Below are 20,771 nucleotides of genomic sequence, written 5' to 3' on the forward strand. Positions count from 1 at the left end.
GGGGCAGACTGGGTGCCCTGTGGAGGTCAAGACCTTCCCACCAGGTCGTGGAGCGGGGGGCTCCCGGCCGCTTGCCCCGTGTTCAGACCCCTCTGCCCCTTCGTGTCACCGTGGCTTTGTTAGAAACAACCTCTCATTGGCATGTCGACACGCTTTCAACCACCGCCACCCAAGGGCACAGTCCCTGTTTGTTGGCGAGCGGAGATGTGCGGTGGGTCGGGCTCCGTGGTCCCGCGGCTATTCAGTCCATCGCTGGAACTTTCCTGCGGGAGGAGAGGGCTGAGGTCACCGGGCTGGCTTCTCGGGTCAGAGGGAAAGTTGGGTTTGCTTTGTCATATAGTAAGGAGCCCTGGAGGCTTGGTGGTGATGCGCTTGGGGTGCCTAACCCAAAGGTTCCTGCTCTGCGGGATAAAGATTTGCAGCCTTGGGGACCCTAAGGGGCAGTCCATCCTGCAGGGTCCTGAAGAGTCGGAATCAACTCAGGGGCGGTGGGGTTTTGTCATTACATATTTCTTCCCGCTTCCTCTTACTTACTACTGTTTTAGTTTTCGTTTGGTAGTACGTGTCAGACTCTGATGAAGAAGGGCTAAAGAAAGTCCTAGTTGATCATTTCCCTTTGGAAATATTCTGCCGTAGTTTCCCCCCTCCCTCTTTCCGTTTAAGAGGCCAGGAAGAGAAAAATTAAATTGAACAGAAGTTTGTGAAATGACCCCACTGGTACATTTTTCACTGCTCAGTAATTCATCTTTTTATTGGGAGACCTTTTTAAAAAAGTTGTTTGAACCTTGTTGCTTGCTTTCCTCTCTCCTAGGCTGCCAACAGTGTGTGTGTCTGTGTGCAGGTGTTATCTGTGTATCCTCCTCCAAACCCACAGGAGGCCTTTGGTCCGTCTCTTCTCCAACAATTGTGCCACCAACGATGGAGTTGGCTAGAGACAGCTGTCATTGCCCATGATTTTTCAGTTGTTAGGAGTACATGAGCCCTCGCCCACCCCTTGCTATTGCTGCTCAAATCCAGTTCTTTTTCCTTTATAGGGCAGGCAGAAAATGGCTTCCGAAGCGTACAGTGTGTCTAGTTGCTGAAGCTGGGCTTATATGAAAAAAAGAGAGCAATAGGCAGTTAGCGGTTTATCGGCAGGGTGGAGGGAAGGTGGGGTAGAAAGGGGGAAGCGATCACAAGGATCTACATATAACCCCCTCCCCGGGGGAAAGACAACAGAAAAAGTGGGTGAAGGGAGATATCGGACAGTGTAAGACATGACAAAATAGTAATAATTTATAAATTATCAAGGGTGAGGATGGGGGGGGAGGGGAAAAATGAGCTGATACCAAGGGCTGAAGTAGAAAGAAAATGTTTTGAGAATGATGATGGCAACAAATGTATAAATGTGCTTGACACGATGGATGGATATATGCATTGTGATAAGAGTTGCATGAGCCCCCAGTAAAATGATTAAAAAAGTATAAAGTTCAAAAAATAGTACCCTTCCAGACTAAAATGCATGATACACCTCATGTGTTACAGGATAGAACTGCCCCAGAGGGTTTTCTCAGCTGTCTTTTTTTTTTTTAATTTAAATCATTTTATTGTTGGCTGTCATTTTTAAGGAAGCAGTTGACGGCCCTTTCTTCTTCAGAGCTGCCCGCACCAAAACTAGAACATTACGGAGTTTTGTCTTAGTAGACTTTGTTAGTAGGCTTTAGAAATCATTATCTACGTAACATCATTAATTCCTGCGAGCGATCCTGAAATGAAACCACCCACCTCCTTCTTTACAGCATGATGTGATTGACCACTTCTACCCCTCCCTACTTACCCATAATTGGGGGGTGGAGGGGCTGGCAGGGGTCTCCTTTGCACCAGATGTTGAAATCAAACTAAGTGCAATTTTATCTGCACTCATAGGGCAAACTCCAGTTGTGTACTGTAGTCCTTAAAATGACCCAGCTACATCTCTCCATGGAATACAGAATTGTCCTTAGATAAGGCAAGCTGGCGTCCATGTATAGTATCTCATCATTAAGAATGATCTTCTGAGTAAACAGTGTGTTTAATTAAATCACGGGCCATGAAATGGAGGATTCTTGACTATTAAGAGATGATTGCATGAAACAGCCCTATTGCCCCCAAATTAGTACTAATAATGTACAGTGTCTTCGGTTAGTACGTTTATTTACCAGTTCCAGTAGAGGCAGGGAGAAGGAAATACTGGGTTTTGTATTTGTTTCTTATGCTTCTAAATAGGCATTTGTTTGGAAGTAATTTAGAACCAGGAGGTATTTGGCTGTTTTTGCAGAACTTCTGCTCAACTTTTCCCTTATTGTGAAACATGTAGTTATTTCTATTTCTTTTGATTTTGAACAGGTGAACAGCATTCACCCTGAATGTCGATTTCATTTGGAAATACAAGCGGAAGAAACAAAATGTGCAAAGTTTTTAAGTGCCCACACAGAAAAATACAAAGGTAAGGTTGAGGGCTTGATGATTAAATTTGTGCACACAGAAGGTTTACCATCCATATAGGTATCATATACTTCTTTGTGATAAACTGGATATTTTAAAGTTGTCTGAAGCTACAAAAAAAGTAGTCTATTTTTCACTTTTTAACTGAACTTTAGAAAACACTTACTTATAGTTAAGAGGGGCTTGAGATAATAGCAACAGATAGTATTATAGTCTCACTAAAACTATTGCAAAAGTAGCCGTGATTTTATGTGAAATGGGTATGGGTGTGAGTTCTCCTACTTTAAATTCTGAGTTATATCAAAGATGATTTGGATCCAGTTTAAAATGATGGAAGTGCATCAGAAGGCAAACATGAAAATGGATGGACGTTTGTTTTCCTGAAGACATCTATCGTGAATACAGTGATCACGCGTGCCAATTTCACTTTCCCCACAGAGCACAGAATGTTGGGATGCATGCACTCAAAGTAAGCGTACTCACAACATGTTTTCAATTGCTTCAAGATTCTATGATAAGACCCATTGTATAAAATGTAGCTAATACCTTCTGTTCTGAACTGCCCTTTTTCCCTGCTCTATGTCATGATTTTATCCTCGTCAAGAAAGAAGCTGAAATCAGTGGCCACGGTGTGATATAAACCATTGCCTGCAGAGGGCTTCAGACCAGCAGTCACTAGCTGTGGGTTGAATTCAGTAAAAATGTATTAAGAGTCACCTATATGATTTAAAATTATCTAGTACACACACACATACACATGCACAGTCAAAAGGAACATGAGATTAATTTTAATAATATAATTTATTGAATATATTCAAATTGCTATCATTTCAACCTGTTATCAGACTGAAATTACAAATGTGATATTTTACATGGTTTTTTTTTATACTTAGTTTTAAAATATGGGTGTCTTTGGATTGGCCACATTTCAAATGCTCAGCACCTGCAAGTAGCTAGAAGCTGGCTGCCAAATTGAACAGTGTGTGGACTGCCCTCTCTTCAGCCTTCTTGCTTCCTCTTGAGCCTCCATGTTCTCTTCTGAAAAAGGAAATCTTTGGAATTGAAGGCTCCTTCCAGCTGTAGAGATCTGTAAAATTCTACAGTCCCACATCTTCAAAATTATCTGGTTGAATTTTACCCAGAGAGAGGCAAAGAAAGTCAGTCACTGAACCGCACAACACACATCTACTGAGTGCTTGCTTTGTGAAAAGCCATCTGTTAAACGTATCTTACAAGGATGACTAGAATAGGCTCCTACACTCTGAGCTGCGACAAAACAAAGGAGAAAAGACAGGCCAGAGTTGAGGCAGGTCCTGAGTCCACATCCTTGATGAGACATCAGTGAGAGCTTCCTGCCTGCAAATCGGAGTGGGTGAGGGTGCTGTTGACTGTATCCTCAGGCACTGGTTACTCAGCTGCTACTTAAGGACCTGAGATGGGCCCTATAATATTCCACCATCACACCATCATGACTGGACAGTTAAAGTGGTTTAAGGGTCCTGATGTCGACCCCAATCTGCCCACTTAAAAGTTTTTATATCCTGCTGTTAATTTTGCCTTTTGGAATGTAGTGGGGCACATACCGTAACTTCTTCTACCTGAGATTGTCTCACACATGAAAGGGCTTTGTATACTCATATATACTTTTCTCCAAACTGAATGCTTTCCATTCCTTCGACCTTTGTTCATGACTCCTTTCCCAGGCCCTTTGCCACAAGTTTGGAACACACACAGCACTCCTGAAATGTGGACATATTGAGTCTAAAGCAAAGTAATACATTCTCTTTACTGGGACAGTGGTGGTTTGACCTGGTTCGATTTTCAACCAACAAGCTTCATGTGCACCCTTTAAAGGAGGCTTGAGTAGTACTGTGACACTGAACAGTTTTCCATGGAGCTTCTAGACTAGACAGACTAGAACAAATGGTCTGGAGATCTACTCCTGAAAATCAGCTGATGAAAACCCTGTGGGTCACCATGGGTTGATCTATTACAATCACGGGTATGACAAAAGACTGGGCAGAGAGTTGTTGTGTTGTGCACATGGTCACCATAAGACGGGCCAAGTCGATGACAGCTCACAGCAGGACACAGCAGGGTGAGTCATATTTACTACCAACAGGACACCCTCGAATCACTGTGGTTTTAGATTAAGTCAGATGTTCATAACAGTCATACTGGGTTTTGGTTTTTGGCCCATTGCATTTTTGTCCACTTAAATCTACCAAATATTTTTCAAATGAAAAACTCCTGCCAACCCCTGCCAACCTGGTTTTTATACAGTTGAGCTTTTTTTAAACTTGATTGCTGAATTAAATTTTATCCCTGATAAATTTGCGCCCAGCTCGGTGTTCTAGGTTATAGAGACAGATTGAATTCTGATTCTGCCACCAACCACTGGAGCCTCCAACTGTTGTAACCTTTGCACTGTGTGGCTGTGTGCTTTCATCTATGTTCTGGGTTAAACTAAGGGACAGGGCAGAATCCTGGGAAATTCCACTGGAAAATGCCCTAGAGGTGGCACACTGCTGTGACTCCCCCGCCTTGGGGCCCTGGTGGCATAGAGATCACCAGTTATTGCCCACCAGCCGCTGTTCGGGAGAATGATGAGACCTTCTTTTCCTGTAAGGATTTAACCACCTGGGAACCCCACAGGGCTGCTCTACTCTGTCCTATAGGATCTTTATGAGTCGTTGTCATTGTCTTGATGGCATTTAGGGTTTGAGTTTTCAAGTCTGAAGACAGTTTGGAGTTCTTATAAATGGTCAACATGCTAAACAGAAGGTTTTAGATCCAAGCGCACTTGGAGGCATCTTGGAAGAAAGGCTTGGCGGTCCACTCCTGAAATAGCAGCTCTTGAAAACCTCATGGAGCGCAGTTCTGCCCGACACGTAGGGAGTGGCCATGAGATGCATCGAATTCCGCAGCTGCTGGTAGTCACAGCATCTACTATCCTGCTATTACCAAGCATCGATTTTAATATTTCAACCACCAACTACTTAGGTTATGGGATATATAACCTTACAGTGTAGTTAAAGCTGAATATACACGAATATATTCTAAAGCTGTCTAGATAAAGTCATGTAAGATGGGTTCTTTTCAATTTGTGATTTAAGCAGGAAAATTATTCTCAAATCCCCTGATGTTGAATTTTCCAGAGTGTGTTTCTAGGAACTTGGCTCCATTGAATGGTTTAAAAGGAGAAAGTGGTTTTTGATGACTTCTACTTGGAAAATCACATTGGAGCATTTTAACCCTTTAAAGCTTTGGAGAAGAACCGAGTGAAGAAACTTGTCTCACTTTACCCTTGAGATTTCCCTATTCAAACCATGGCAACATTTTTCGTTCCCGAACTTCTCACAGTGGCATGGGGGCACTGCCGGGACGTCTGCCCTGGTAGGGAGCAATATTTCCTCACTGACCTTACTGGCACAGGCTCTTCATAAAAAACAGAGCGGAGCCCAGGTTCTCGCCAGACAGCGCACCCTTTCATGGCATGCACTTGGGGCAGACTCTTCCCATTGCCTCGCCCCTTACACCCACATACATAGTGTTTTAGGGAAATGCTGCTAAAACACCGATGGTTTTTGCTCTGTGACAATCTTGATCGCCTAGATCCATCAAAAGGCATTTTGTTCAAAGTAGAAACCTGGGCTTATGTCACTGGTAACTGGGGCTACTTTTAGAAAATATAGTGCTGTCGGTTGCTGTGTGGACAATTTCAATTCCCGGGGACCTCATGTATCACATACAGTGTGGAACTGCTTCTTAGATTTTTATGGAAGCAGATCACCAGCCCTTTCTCCCGCAGTACTACCAGGTGGGTTCAAACTGCCAGCCTTGGTGTTAAGCAGTCGATTACAGACCACTTAAGTCATGACTTTCTTTCAAGGGGACATCTGCTCCCTGTTGGTCCCGAGTTGGCTGGAAAGTGGGATGGAGCAGGAATGCTCGTCTGTGATTTTGCTTGAGTGGATCCTCTGTCAGGAGATATAAAACAAAATTTTGGTGGCTAAGCCTCTACCCTCGTGAAATATGGTGCTGTGATCCACAGTCATGTAAGCTTGTTTTTTTTGTTTTACAAGAGATGCCTCCTTACTGATCAGCTCATTCAGCTGGGATGTAGCACTCATTAGTCCAAAAGGATGCTTCTTTATTTCAAAAGCTCAGCTTTAACCTCTAATCTCTGGCCAGGTTCTCCCAAACGTGAGCTGTTGAATCTCCAAGGGGCTTGATGACAATGTGTGGATCAGGGACGGAAAACTCGGGTGCCCCATCGGGCCGGGCAGGTGGTTGGAGGGGGCAGGCAGGCTACGGATTATGGAAACCAGGAGGAAATGCAGGCTCAGAGTTGCCCAGTTTCCCATTTTTCAAAAGACACCAGGAATGCAAAATCTATGCAAGAGATGAGAATTTCAATTCCTTACAAGTGTACAAGTAAATCATTGAAAGAAAAATAAAGACGGACAAAGAAAAGCTCTGAGGGAGCAAGGCACAACTCCTCTGTGGTTGGAAGCTGCCCGAGAGCTGCCGGGAAGGATGATCCCCGCTGTTGGAGAAATGCCCCATGGCCCCAACCACTCTCTGATAGATAACCCAACACACTTTGAAAAACAGCACATTTTGAAATATTCATCCGGGCTAGCATTTCTCTTCCCTGGGTGGTAAATGCTCTTAAGTCAACAATTCTCTAAGGCATGACCCATAGCAAGCGTTAATTGCAACATCTGAGGGTGGGCTCCAGGAATCTGCAGCTTAAAGCCTCTCAGGTAATTCTTTTTAATAATGAAGTAGGAAAGCCACAAGGTTCACCTGAGTAACAACTTGAGCTGAAAGAATCTAGTCGATTTAAGTGAAGGTCCTCTATGGGCCGACACAGTGTCCCTTATTCAGATCAGTGGGAAAATATCCATTCATTTTCTTGCAATGACAAGGACCAGTTCTGTACGCTTTCTTATATGCAAAGCACCTCTTCCCTATTTTTTTCAAAATCAACTTCGTAGTGAAAACACCTGATTCCCTTTAGCTTTTTAGCTTGTAAGAATTGTTTGGTAATAAGCCAGCTGCCTTTCAGTAGAAAAATCAATGACGTCACCATAGGTTAGCTCTGGTCAGCCTTTTGAAGAGAGAGACAACTTCGGCCATATAGTCATTATTACCTCTTTACTCCTTGAAATATGCATGGCTCCAGTACCAGAGATATCAATAGGGACAAGTTACCAGATTCAAGATATTGTAGATGATGTAAACCAGACCTCACAACTTGCCAGTCTCCCCGAAGACGTTCTCAGAGAACAGGAGGAAATGAGTCCCTGCTTCCATAATGCACATTTGCTTCAGGAAGTTGAAAGTGAGTTGCAATATTAGCAGCTGGGGGTGGTGCTGGGTGGGTGGCTGTAGTCTCTGGTGACTTCATGTCTTTCAAATTCTTGGGTTTAAATCAATTGGTATGAATGAATATCTGAAGTAAACAGATTGTTTAATTTAGTGAGGTGATTTATATACTGTTGACCCCCCAAAATCTCAATTAAAAACCCTTTCAAAGGGTTCGTTTGGTGGGAGAGGGAAGTTAACGAGGTATTTAGAGCCTTATGACAATACTGATTTGTCTGCATAAAGGAAGTGCATCTTGCTAATATGTTTATGAGTCCAAAACAAAAACAAAATCCTCTTAAACTCCCTGCTGTTGGGTTGATTCCAGCTCAGCGAGCCTATGGGGTATAATCGCCCCTGTGAGGTTTTGAGACTAACTCTTTATGGGAGTAGAAAGCCCCATCTTTTTCCAGTGGAGCAGCTAGTGGTTTCAAATTGGTCACCTTGTGATTAGCAGCCCAACTACAATGCCAGGGATCCTCTTTCTGAGGCGAAGGGCACCACAAAACACCAAACTTCAAGTTGATTCTAAGAATGACCCAGTGTATTACAGAATATAACTGCTTCCTAGGACTTTCTAGGCTAGACTTTGTCTTTATAGAAGCCTGCCATCTGTCGTACTGGTGGGTGAGTTCAACCCCCCAACCTTTAGGTTAATAACTTAAAAATCAAGCCGAATTCACTGCTAATTAGTCCACTCTACTCACGTGGTTGTTAAGGGTCAGAGTCTGTTTTAACCCATAGTGACCCTGCGCACAGCAGGAGGAGAAACACTGCCCAGGCCTGCACTAGTCTGACGATTGTTCTATTCTGGAGCCCACTGTTGCAGCCACTGTCAACCCATCTTGTTGGGGTCCCTTCCCCCTTTTCACTGCCCTTCTACTTTACCACATAGGATGTCCTTTTCCAGGGACTGGCCTCTCCTGAAAAAATGTTCAACGTATGCGAGAGAACGTTTTGCCAACCTTGCTTCTTAGGAGCATTCTGGTTCTATTCCTTCCAAGACAGATTTGTTGGTTCTTTTTGACAGGCTGCGGTTCTTTCAATATTCTTTGATAGCAAAACAATTCAAATGCAGGGGTTCTTCTTCAGTCTTCCTTATTCCAGGTCCTACTTTCACATGCAAACAAGGCCGTTGAAAACACCATGGCTGGGGTCAGGCACACCTTAGTCCTCAAAGTAACCTTTGTGTTTTTCAACACTTTTAAGGGGTTTTGTGCAGCGTATTTACCCAATGCAATGTGTTCCATGATCTCTTGTCTGCTTCTTCCATGAGCATCGCTAATTGCAGATCCAAGCAAGATGAAAGCCTTGACAGCTCTTTCCCCCATTTATCATGATGCTAGCTAGCTGTTGGGCCAGTTGTGAGGATTTAGAGAGAAAGACATTGCTTTAAACGCCTGTAAAGAGTTAGTCTCAGAAACCCATCGGGGCAGTTCTACCCTATTCTAACGTGTCTCTGTGAGGGGGCATCCCCTGGATGGGAGTGAGTTACATTGAATTGTAATCAATACCGAAAGTTGCAATCCTCGATCTTCATCAAGTGCTTCAAGTCCTCCTCGCTTTCAGCCAGGAAAGTTAATTCATCTGCATATCACAGGTTGCTAATAAGCCTTACTCCAATTCTGATGTTGTATTCTTCTTCCTCTAATCCAGCTTCTCTGATTGTTTGCCCAGCATACAAATTCAGTAAGTGTGTAAGAGGATACAACCCTAAATCCTCACAACTGGACCTCAATTTCTGCATCACACGAATGAGAATTTACTCAATGGCAGTGAGGGTTTTGTTTTTTGTTTCGGGTAGCTTTGGTGGTTGGTCCATAAATTTGAATAATGGTTATATTGATTGTGGAAAGGTATAATCCTGTAACAGACAGCATTGTACTTCAAATTAGGTCTCGAAATGTCCTTTTTGACGATGGATGCAGCCCGGTTCCTCTTGCTTGTGTCATTGCCAGCAGAGTAAACCAAGGGATTCTTGATTCAGAATGGCCTGTGCCAGTCCATGTCAGCTCACTGCAATAGAGGAATGCCTAGTAAATCCGTCTCTGAGTTTCATTTCCTTTTTGACGACTTCCAATTTTAGATTCACACTTCCTAATTTCCAAGTTCTGATGATTAGTAGATTTTTGCAGCTTTCCCTTCTCCTTTTGAGATGTGCCCGCAGCAAAGGAAGAGGCTTTACTCCCAAGGGCTTCACTCCACTCCCATCATTAGGGCCAGCTGCTTTGGAAGGCAGCGCTACCGCAGTCATATTTTGAATGCCTTTCAACCTGAGGGCCTTATCGTCACCTGCTGTCGCTGACAGGATTCTGCTACTGTTCATTTGGTTTTCAGTGTGTGACAGTGTTTCGTTGTTGTACTTAAGGTTTTCAGTGCCTGCTTCCTCTGACATGGACAACCTGTCCCTTTTTCACGGTCTGTGCACAGTCTGGAAGCTGTCCTGAACCTGTTCACGTTGGGTGATCTCACGGGCATTTGACAGATCAGTGACATAACTTCCAGCATCACAGCAACATACAGACCACTGCAGTATGTCAAACTGATGGACAAGTGGTGGATTCAGGCTCCGTGTGACCCTCTATAGGGTTTCCAAGGCTGTCCATCTTTATGGGAGTAAACAACCTCATCTTTCTCCCGAGGAGCACCTGGTGAGTTTAAATCACTGACTCTTTGGTTAGCAGTCCAGTGCTTCCTCCGCAGTGCCACCAGGGCTTCTTAGTTGATCCCGCTTGTGTCACCCAGGTGAATAAAAAATAGAGCTGAAATCCACTATTGGGCCCTAGCTGTGGCCAGGCTGGCCTCTGAGTTGGAAAGGAAGAGACAACTGCACTAGGCGTCTCTCCGGTCCTCTGTTCATGCTCACATTGAACGAGCTTTTCTGCATTGTGGTTTTATCGTTTTCTGCCTAGACTTGGGAGTGGGGCATGGGGACAGTATGTGTGAGTTGCGGAGGCAGCACCTGTGTTTTCGAGGTAGTTCCATATTCGGGACCACGGTAGGAAAGTATATTCTTGAAATGGGTCCGATGGTGAATGTTACTTTATGCAGCGGTGTGCAATGTCCAGCCCCAAAGCCAATTAAGGCTCACAAAATCATCAGTACCAGCAAATATCACGCGCCTCACCAAAGAGAAGCAGTTCCAGCCATCGCCTTAGGGGTGAGTTATTACATGTTTGACCAATATGGCCCACACATGGTGTTATTAATATTCAAATGGACCTTGGTAGAAAAAAGGTGCCTCATCCCTGACTTAGGACCAGTTCAGTGGGAGATGCTAGACTGAAAAACATAATCTTACCCTAATTCTTTTTAACAGAGCATTTAAGCTAATTTTGAACTTGGCATCAAGAACTATACATTGTACACTTTATCAGACACTAAGTGGAGCCTACTAGGGTTTCATAGGTACTGGCAGAAGACAGACTATTCCTGGGTCAGAGACAAAAGACTTGTTATTTATGGCTTGAGGTATAGCAAGCTGCTTGAGCTTCTCATTTATTGATTCCCAGCCCTGGTAGTATAGTGGCTATACATTGGGCTGCAATCTACATGGTCTATAGTTCAAAACCACCAGCAGGTCCCCGGGAGAAAGACTGGGCTTTTTACTCCTGTAAGTCTTTGATGGCTGATCTGTTTCCGGCACCTGCTTCAGACCACACGGTGTGCTTGCAGTGGTATTACTGGTGTACATGTGATTCGCTGCTTTGTGCCTGTTTCGCTCCCTTGCCCCATTGGCAGTTCTTTGGAAGCTAGTGCCCTTTCTTTTTAAAAGCAAGCTACTACTTCAAAAGCAATAGTAACTTTCTATCCCTCCCTGGTTCTTAGCAGACTCAGTATGAATGAACTGAAAAGACAACTAACTCCCGACTGCCTCCCATTCATGTAGGAGTGAAGTGAGCATCTGCGGAAGCCCCCAGGGTGAGGCTTGGATAGGTTGCTGCCCTGCCATGCCCAGGTGCTAATAAACCAAAACCAAACTCACTGCCATCCAGTCGATGCCAAGTCATAGCAACCCTACAGGATGCGGGGGAGCTCCCCCTGTGATTTTCCGAGGGTCATTGAAACTCTTTAAAGGAGTAGAAAGCCCCATCTTTCTCCCTCAGAGAGGCTGGCAGTTTCAAACTGCTGACCTTGTGGTTCGTAGCCCAACTCAGAACCACTAAACCACTAGGGCTCCCCTCATGTGCTAATACAGAACCCTCTAACACTGCTTGTTTCTCTCTTCATTTTCTCTGATGTTAGCAGATCTTTTTCTTTTCAAAATAGCAATCTGGGCTGATAAATAACCTGGACCACTTCTTCACTTACGCATATCTTTGTTGGTTTCCCACCTTCCAATATTCTCCGACCCACTTAAGATTGATTCCTAATATTAGATATTTAAATAATCAATAACGATTATTGCTTTGAAGATTCTGAAATGAATGTCTTGAGATTTGTTTTTTTCTTTTCCTCTATTTTTTTAAATCACTTTATTGGGGCTCATACAACTCTTATCACAATCCGTACATATATTCATTGTGTCAAGCACATTTGTACATTTGTTGTCATCATCATTCACAAAACATTTGCTTTCTGCTTGAGCCCTTGGTATCAGCTCCTCATTTTCCCCCCTCCCTCCCCACTCCCCTCTCCCTCATGAACCCTTGATAATTTATAAATTATTATTTTGTCACATTTTACACTGTCCAATGTCTCCCTTCACCCACTTTTCTGTTGTCCATCCCCCAGAGAGGAGGTCATATGTAGATCCTTGTGATGGGTTTCCCCTTTCTACCCCACCTTCTCTCCACCCTCCCGGTATCGCCACACTCACCACTGATCCTGAGGGTTTCATCTGATCTGGATTCCCTGTGTTACCAGTCCCTGTCTGTACTGGTATACATCCTCTGGCCTAGCCATATTTGTAAGGTAGAATTGGGATCATGATAGTGGGGGGTAGGGGGGCGGGAAGCAGAGGAAAGTTGTATGTTTCATCGTTGCTACACTGTACCCTGACTGGCTCATCTCCTCCCCCCCAACCCTTCTGTAAGGGGATGTTCAGTTGCCTACAGATGGGTCTTGTGTCCCCAATCTGCACTCCCCCTCATTCACAATGATTTGATTTTTTTTGTTCTTTGATGCCTGATACCTGATCCATTGGACACCTCATGATCACACAGGTTGGTGTGCTTCTTCCATGTGGGCTTTGTTGCTTCTGAGCTAGATGGCTGCTTGTTTACCTTCAAGTCTTTAAGACCCTAGACTCTATATCTTTTGATAGCCGGCCTCCATCAGCTTTCTTCACCACATTTGCTTATGCACCCGCTTTGTCTTCTGCGATCGTGTCGGGAAGGTGAGCATCCTGGAATGCCAGTTTAATAGAACAAAGTATTCTTGCATTGAGGGAGTACTTAAATAGAGGCTCAATGTCCATCTGCTACCTTAATACTAAACCTATAAATATATGCACATAGATCTATTTTCCCACCCTGATATATAATGTATTTACATATGTATATGCCTGTATTTAGACCTCTATAAATGCCCTTTGGGAGGAAGTAAAAGGAAATAGAGGAAAGAAGTAGGAGGTAAAGAGATTTGCTTTTTATAAGAAACAAGGCTCACTAAAAATAAAAATTCTTTACTGAATCACATTTTTATATTTAGAATCATAAAAGGAATTATGAACAAGACATTAATTTCTAACATGTCCAAATAGCAAGACACTTGGAAGCTGCAGTGACTGCTAATCTTGTTTGGCACAATGATGCTATTAATAAAGATGGCTATTAAATATTATTAGATAATCTGACAGTAGACTCACTTGCTCTTTTAATTATGGTGCTGCTGATTAGCATCAGGGTTAAAGTCTTCTTTCTCCCGCCCTTTCTAAGGTAGGAGCTGAGGCAATGGTGCTGGTGACCCCAGGGTTTCGCGTTGGCTAAAGCAACAATGGTTGGTGTGACTCTGATCCACCCCTGCTCTTCTCTCTTTACTCTTTCTTTCTTAATCTGCCATTCCCCCTTTCCATCTGAACCTCACACATGCCTCATTCTTCTCACATAGGCTTCCAGCCTCCATAGAATGTTCATGTTGCTTTGTCCTGTTGGAGGGAGTTAGGTTGGAATCTCTGGGCTTCAAAACTTTGAACAGCACACTTGGCTGCTCAGTGAGAGGCAGGAGGTCTGAGTCCATTCAGAGGTGCCTGGGAGCAAAGACCTGGTGATCTGTGCCCCCCAAATCAGTCATTCAAAATCCTACACAGTGCAGTTCTGCTCTGATATGCATGGGGTCACCACGTGTTGATGTCAACTGGACAGCAACTTGTTTCTTTCTTTAGGCATTAGGTTAAAGAGATGGCTGTACATTTTCTAGAAGATTGGCTAACTGCAGTAAGAATTCTCCTTGCCTTGATTTTTGATAATGTCATACTTGTATATCTATTGCATTACCTTTGTTTAGGAGCCATAATTCTTCCAACTTTGCTTGTTGTTTTGGGGGGTGATTCCTCTTCTGACTTGGGAACAACTTGTTCTTCTACCAGGACCGTCTTCATGGAGCAGGGAGTTGGTAAAGGTAGTAGAATGTGATTGGTTCATGGGTTCCTCTCCTTAGTGGTTGGTTTGGGTGTTGTACGTTTCTGATTACATAGGCAGATTGCAGTGGTCTTTGAAGAGGGCTGGGGGATTTGAACATCTTGATTTGCAGGACTTTACAGTGTTTCCCAGGCCGCTTATTGGTTCCAGTGATTACGCCAAAGTCACCTTGTGCACATGACACAGTGTCACCTTTTTAATAACAGTATTGGTTTTTTTCAGTGAAGGCTTATATAGCAGTTTGGATTCCCACTTAACCATTTATTTGCAAATTATTTGGTGATTTGGTTACATTTTCCATAATGTGTGAGTGTTCTTGCTTTCGTTCTGCTAGTTCTCTTTTTATCCATCTATTTTCCCGGCCCCCTAAATTCTTAACTCTTTTTTAAGTAATTGTTGAGCAAGGGCCTCCATGTTTGAGCAGTTTCTTTGTATCATGTAGGGACCTCGATGATACAGTGGTGAAGGCACTTGACTGCTCACCAAAACATTGATGGTTCAAACCTACCTCAGGAACAAAGACCCAGTGATCAGCACGTGTAAAGATTGATAGCCTTAGAACCCCAATGGGGCAGTTCTAAGCTGTCCGGTGATGTCATTGAGACAGAATAGACTGGACAGCCACGGGTGTGTATCCTGCAGTGAGTGAAAACGAGGCCATCCTACTGTCATCTGCTGTAGCATTGACTGATTCGGTCACTCTTTCCTCTCCTTCTCGCATGCTGTTATAATATGATAAGATTCTTAAAGGGAAACTTTGCCTACAGCCATCAAGTTGACTTCATCTCCTGGTGACCCTATAGGACAGGGCAGAACTACCCCTGGGGGTTTCCGATACCGTACCTCTTTGTGGAAGTAGAGACCCTCATCTTTCTCCCTTGGAGCACTAGGCGGGTGATTTCGAGCCTCCGATCTTGTGGATTGTAGCCCAACTTGTGACCACCAGGGCTCCACAGGGAAACAAAAGGATACGAATGACATCACTCTACTTGGAATGAGAAATGACAGTGACAAAAGCATGAACGAGGACTCTCTGTTTACCAAGAAAGAAGAAAATAATGGGTGGGAAAAGTACCAGAAAGCTAATTTCCCAATAAGTACGTTATTCGCTTACTATAGCCTTTATATGCTTCCTGTTAATGCTGTGATGCCCTTGGTCCTAGGCTCAGGAGCACGACCCCTTTCCTAATGGTTTACTTCTTGGAGCCCAGCTTCTGTCTCGGTGTTGGTAGAACAAGCCTTCTGACTGAGTAAAACCATTATCTGTTCTGTCAGCCCCACCACCCACCCACGGCCCTTGTGTGCCCATGTAGACTGTGGTTCACCCTCACCTCCACCCAGAATTGGCGTCTCCTCTGAGCCTCTCCCAGCCAAGCTCCTTTGGCACCTTATGTGCTGCTGGTACTAAGTCGGTGACCACGTGTCCTGTATTTCAAGCAGATACCCATCCCCACCCCCCTCAAATAAATTTTCAGTTCATTGAAGTCAGGGCTTTTCTTTTGCTATTCCTTAACATCTAGACTCCATAGGTGGTGCAATGGTTAACACACAAGAAAGGTTAAAGGTTCGAGTCTTCCCAGAGAAACTGCACAAGAGAGGTCTGATGGTGTACTTCTGAAGAAAAACAGCCATTGGCAACCCCAGGGAGCCTAGGTCTACTCTTGCACCCTTGAGGGGTCCTGGCTGTCTGGCCTCAGATGGTCAGAGGAGTTTCAAATGATGCACATGCTACCTGGTGATCAGAGTGCGCAGAAGGCAAAAGGAATGCCCACATCACTGCATGGCTGTGTTCGTAGATCAGCTAATGCGGGTGACAAGAAAGAACCCCTGTGGCATAGTGGGGCATGCATTGCACTAACTGTAAAGTTAGCGGTTTGAAACCCCTGAAGGGATGGGTCTTTCTGCTCCCATAAAGACTCACACTCTTAGAAACCCTCAAGTGCAGTTCTGCTTTGTCCTGTGGGTTGCTGTGAGTCAGAATTTACTCAATGGCAGTTTGGTTTCTTGGGGTTTTTTGTTTGTTGAGGGGGCAAAGTGGAGCAATAGACCTGTGACATGCTCCAGCCACAGAACAAAGGGGGAGAATGCTAGCCATTTTAATCGCTCTTGCTCAATCTGGGCTTGAGAAAACCCCCCATTATGGGTGCAAGGGATGGGATAAGGGTAACCGTCATTCACCCCCATTTAGATGAGGACAGAAACCAGAGAGGACTGTCAAGATTCTCACCCAGGTTTATGGAAGATCCTCGATCCCAAGACACCTAATTAATGCTATTTAAACCCATTTTTAGAGTAGAATGTGCTATTTTTTCCCTTTTAACATTTTTTAACCTCATTTTCCCCCTCCCTCCCCACTTCCTCCACCCTCATGAACCCTTGATAATTTATAAATTATTATTATTTTGTCATCTCTTGCACTGTCTGACATCTCCCTTCTTTTCTGTTGTCCATCCCCCAGGGAGGAAGTTATAGGTAGATCCTTATAATCGGTTCCCCCTTTCAACCCTACCCTCCTGGTATTGCCATTCTCAGCACTGGTGCTGAAGGGATCAGCTGTCCTGGATTCCCTGTGTTTCTAGTTCCTATCTGTACCAGTGTACATCCTCTGGTCTAGCCAGATTTGTAAGGTAGAATTGGGATCATGATAGTTGGGGGGCGTGGAGGAGGAAGCATTTAGGAACTAGAGGAAAGTCGTATGTCTCCTTCCAAGGTAACATCCCACTGAGCAACCCAACATCAGATCAACTGAGATCTTATCTAAACATATTTTGCATGTTCAGCATAATTGTTTTCATGTTCTGTTGAAGCTACCTTTGGGGATAAGTATTTCCATTTTTACCAGACACTGAGATTAGGATCCCTAGTCGTATAGCAGGTTAGATGGCGGGCTGTTATTCACTAGATCAGAGGTTCAAATCCACCAGCTGCCCTCTGGTAGAAAAGATGAGACTCTTGTTATGAGCTACAGTGTTGGAAACTGTACAGAGCAGTTCCACTCTGACCTATAGGGCCAGTGTGGTATGGAATCAGTTCAACAGCAGTGAGCTTGGTTTGTTGCAGTGTAAAGTTAACATTTTCTTGTTCTTAACCTAAATTGATTTCTTTCACATTTCATGGTAGTACATCCTTTTCCTTCATTCTAGAATGTTCTGGCTCTCTCCATGTCCCCCTACTCTGGGTCCTTACTCATTATGTCCCTGGCTGAGACCACTCGGTTTTCTGCCTTTCTGTGTATAGTCAGGGATTCACCCGGGAGGCTGCTGTGGTGGATCTGAGAGGAGAGAGTAAACTGTATAGGACATTGAAATGCCATGGCACGGAGTATTCTCGGATGTCTGAAGCCACTTTAAATATTGTGCTTGCTGTAAGCCGTGGCTGGCAGTACTTCTCTCAAAGGCTGCCTTTCTCTCATCGTAGAGAATTCTTAATGCAGCTTTTCAAACAATTTGTAATTTACTCATAGCGCTATCCTTTCTTGAAGAGAGGAGGGCAGAGGAGAGATTGACAGGAGTGTTTGCAAGGACATTGGCTTTGAGCCTTTGCTGCCTCGAATGGCACTGCCCCGTTGGTTCCCAGTGATATGGGTGAAGATAAGGAGAGTGAATTCTTGCTACATCCCCCCATATGGATTTATCACACTCCTGCTCCAACAAGACCTGTGCTAAGTGCTCTGGGATGCTAAAAATATGGACGTGATGGTCTCCTAGCACACACATACACATATACAGTTCTAGGTGGGAAATTTAGAGGAGAGAGGGCAAGTCATTCCATGTTGGGGACTCATTGCTGCTTTAGATCCAGAGCATGAAGGATGGTCGAATTTGCATGTCCAGAGAGATGAGAGACAGGGCAGCCTAAGCAAAGTCATAGGGAAGGAGGAACATTAAGGGAAGGTCTGAGGCATCTGAGAATAGTTGGACGGTGAAAGCAGAGCTGACATAAGGGCCCCACTGAGGAATTCCAAAAAGTATAGTCTTAGGGCCCCACTGAGGACTTCCAAAAATATAGTCAAAAAAGCTATATTTCAGTAAGATGTGCTTATTCCTGGGATGACGTAGAGTGTTCCTGGAAATAAAGTACCTTGCAAAGTAAGTAGCATTCAGAGTGGAGATGTGAGGTCAGTTCGTCGTTGTCCACAGTGATGGAAAAGAGCCTTGTCAGGTAGGTGGGACCAGAATCTGTGCTGGACGGAGAGGTGCCGTGGAGGTCCCAGGGTTGTGGAGTCGGGTGTGAGCTGCTCTTCTGGAAGCTGACAGAGGGAAAGAAAGCAGGGGCCAGAAAAGCGCCGTAGGGTGGGGACTCTGAGCATGTTTCTAAGCAGAAGGGAAGACCCATGGAAGAGAGTCATCAAAACGTTCTGAGAAAATGGGATATACTTTGGTAGAAGGCCCGGATGCATGAGGGGAGTGAGTGAGGGAAGACAGACGATGGCATTTTCTTTAAACTCTGAGATGAGGGGTAGAGGGTACGTGAACATGAGGGAGACATTTTTAATAGGTCACGAAGGAGATTCTTGGAGTCCCTGGGTGGTGTAAACAGTTAATGAACTTGGATGTCATAGAAGGTGACAGCTTGAGACCACCCAGAGGTGCCTCAGAAGAAAGACCTGGAGATCCAACTCTGAAAAATCAGCCATTGAAAACCTTCTGACACACCTGGGGCCATCATGGGTCCAGGTTGACTGGATAGGTACTGTTGCCTGTTTTTAAGTTGTCTGACTTCAGTCTGCTAAAGAGTAGGAGGCAACACGTTGGGTGCTGAAGGTAGTTTGGGGGAATGTGTGGACTGGAGATTTGGTACAATTCCTGGGAGTGGGTTAAGTCGCCCTTGAAGGATCAACGTGCTGGAGCTGTGCCTGAGATTGGCACAGTCATCCTAGGGGACTAGGGCTGACGTGCCAGACCACAACTAACTTGTCTTCGGTCCTTGGACTTCAGTTATGCTCCTCAGTCTAGCACTTTTTCCTTCCCCTGCAAAGAGGCCTCCCTCAGAAGGATTCTTGAAAATTGTCCAAGGGGGATAAAAAAGACCTAGGGTTAATTTAACCAGGAAAGCAAAATGTTTGTACACTGAAAACCACAACACATTACTGAAAGAGAATTAAAGAAGACCTAAACTCATGGAAGTACTCCCTGTGCTCCTAGATTAGAAGGATGAATTATTAAGATGTCAGTAACCACCCAAATCTATTTATAGATTCGTTGCACTCCAACAGCCTTATTTGCAAAAATGGAAAAGTCAGTCCTCTGTATACAAAGATGAGTGGACCGGACTAGCTAATGATATCTGGGAAATAAGAATAAAACACTTCCTGATTTCACAGCCTGTTAACAAAGATTGCCTGGGACCTAGACGAGCAATGCTAGCGAGGCTTGATCTTCAGTTAGGTTGGTGTAGATGCAGGGCCAGGCCAGGTGGAGAATCACTTGGAGCAAGTTCTCTTCTGCTGTGCTGTGTGTGAGGGGGGCTTTGTCACTCTCATCATAACAGGAGTAGATATATGTTTGGAACAATCCTGGGAAGTCATCCAAATCCTTATCATAAATCTATGGAAGATTATCCTTGGAATGACTTGGCATAACTCCCGAGACTTTGAGCACTAACTTACTTCCAGCTTTCTGAATGTTCATCATCTCCAAATTGAATTAACTTCCTAGGCAGGCCTTTTCATGCCAAATATCCTACACGCCTGCTCTAGTCTTGAAGTTCACGTGCAACCAAGAATGTCCCAAGTTATGGCAAACATTAGAGAAAAAAAAATTCGTGGGGCGTGGGGGACACTGTTAATGTATAAGTAAACAGTGGCTGTGTATATAAGATCGCCATAGCAAAAATCTGAACTGGTGATATGCATAAATATTTTGCAGACAATTTAGCATACTCACAATTTTCCATAAATGGCTGCCATTTTATGAAACGTTTGTCATTGTAAAATACTCCTGAGTGACTACTGTGTGTGACAATGTTAGAAATGATTCCAAGGACTCTGAAAATAGAGGGAAAGTTGTGGAAATTCTGTTTCTGCCTTTGAAGTATTTGCCATCAATCCTTATTTTTTAGGAACAATGACTGGGAAGGCATATAAACCACCTCTATTGGATTGACTCAGGTTCGATTTAGAGGCTATTTTGACTATGGGCTATAGTAGATTTCAAAGATACAGAGATTTCAAGGAACTAATGGAACATGTGAACTTGAGCCTCGATGGTCCTGTGATCAGAACTAGATTCCTGGTACCACTGCTGACTACTCTGAAAGGGATTACCATAGACGACCGTCTATGGGTATAGTGCAAAAGAAAATGTGTTATAGAGGTCTAGATAAAGACATGTACATATGCAAATATATTTATAT

General features: G+C 44.1%; 1 protein-coding gene across 1 annotated transcript in view; it reads left to right on the forward strand.

The window, feature by feature from the left end:
- The window catches only part of VIPR2 (vasoactive intestinal peptide receptor 2), a 173,008-nt gene that overhangs the window by 2,294 nt on the left and 149,943 nt on the right, over positions 1–20,771 (forward strand). Inside the window, exon 2 of the mRNA XM_013004549.2 lies at positions 2,297–2,464. Coding sequence (XP_012860003.1) covers positions 2,297–2,464 — 168 coding nt within the window. The remainder of the gene's footprint in view (positions 1–2,296; positions 2,465–20,771) is intronic.

Source organism: Echinops telfairi, unplaced genomic scaffold (genome assembly GCF_000313985.2).
Source record: "Echinops telfairi isolate 266 unplaced genomic scaffold, ASM31398v2 ScPeMD7_31;HRSCAF=116, whole genome shotgun sequence".
In the NCBI taxonomy this organism is placed as follows: Eukaryota; Metazoa; Chordata; class Mammalia; order Afrosoricida; family Tenrecidae; genus Echinops; species Echinops telfairi.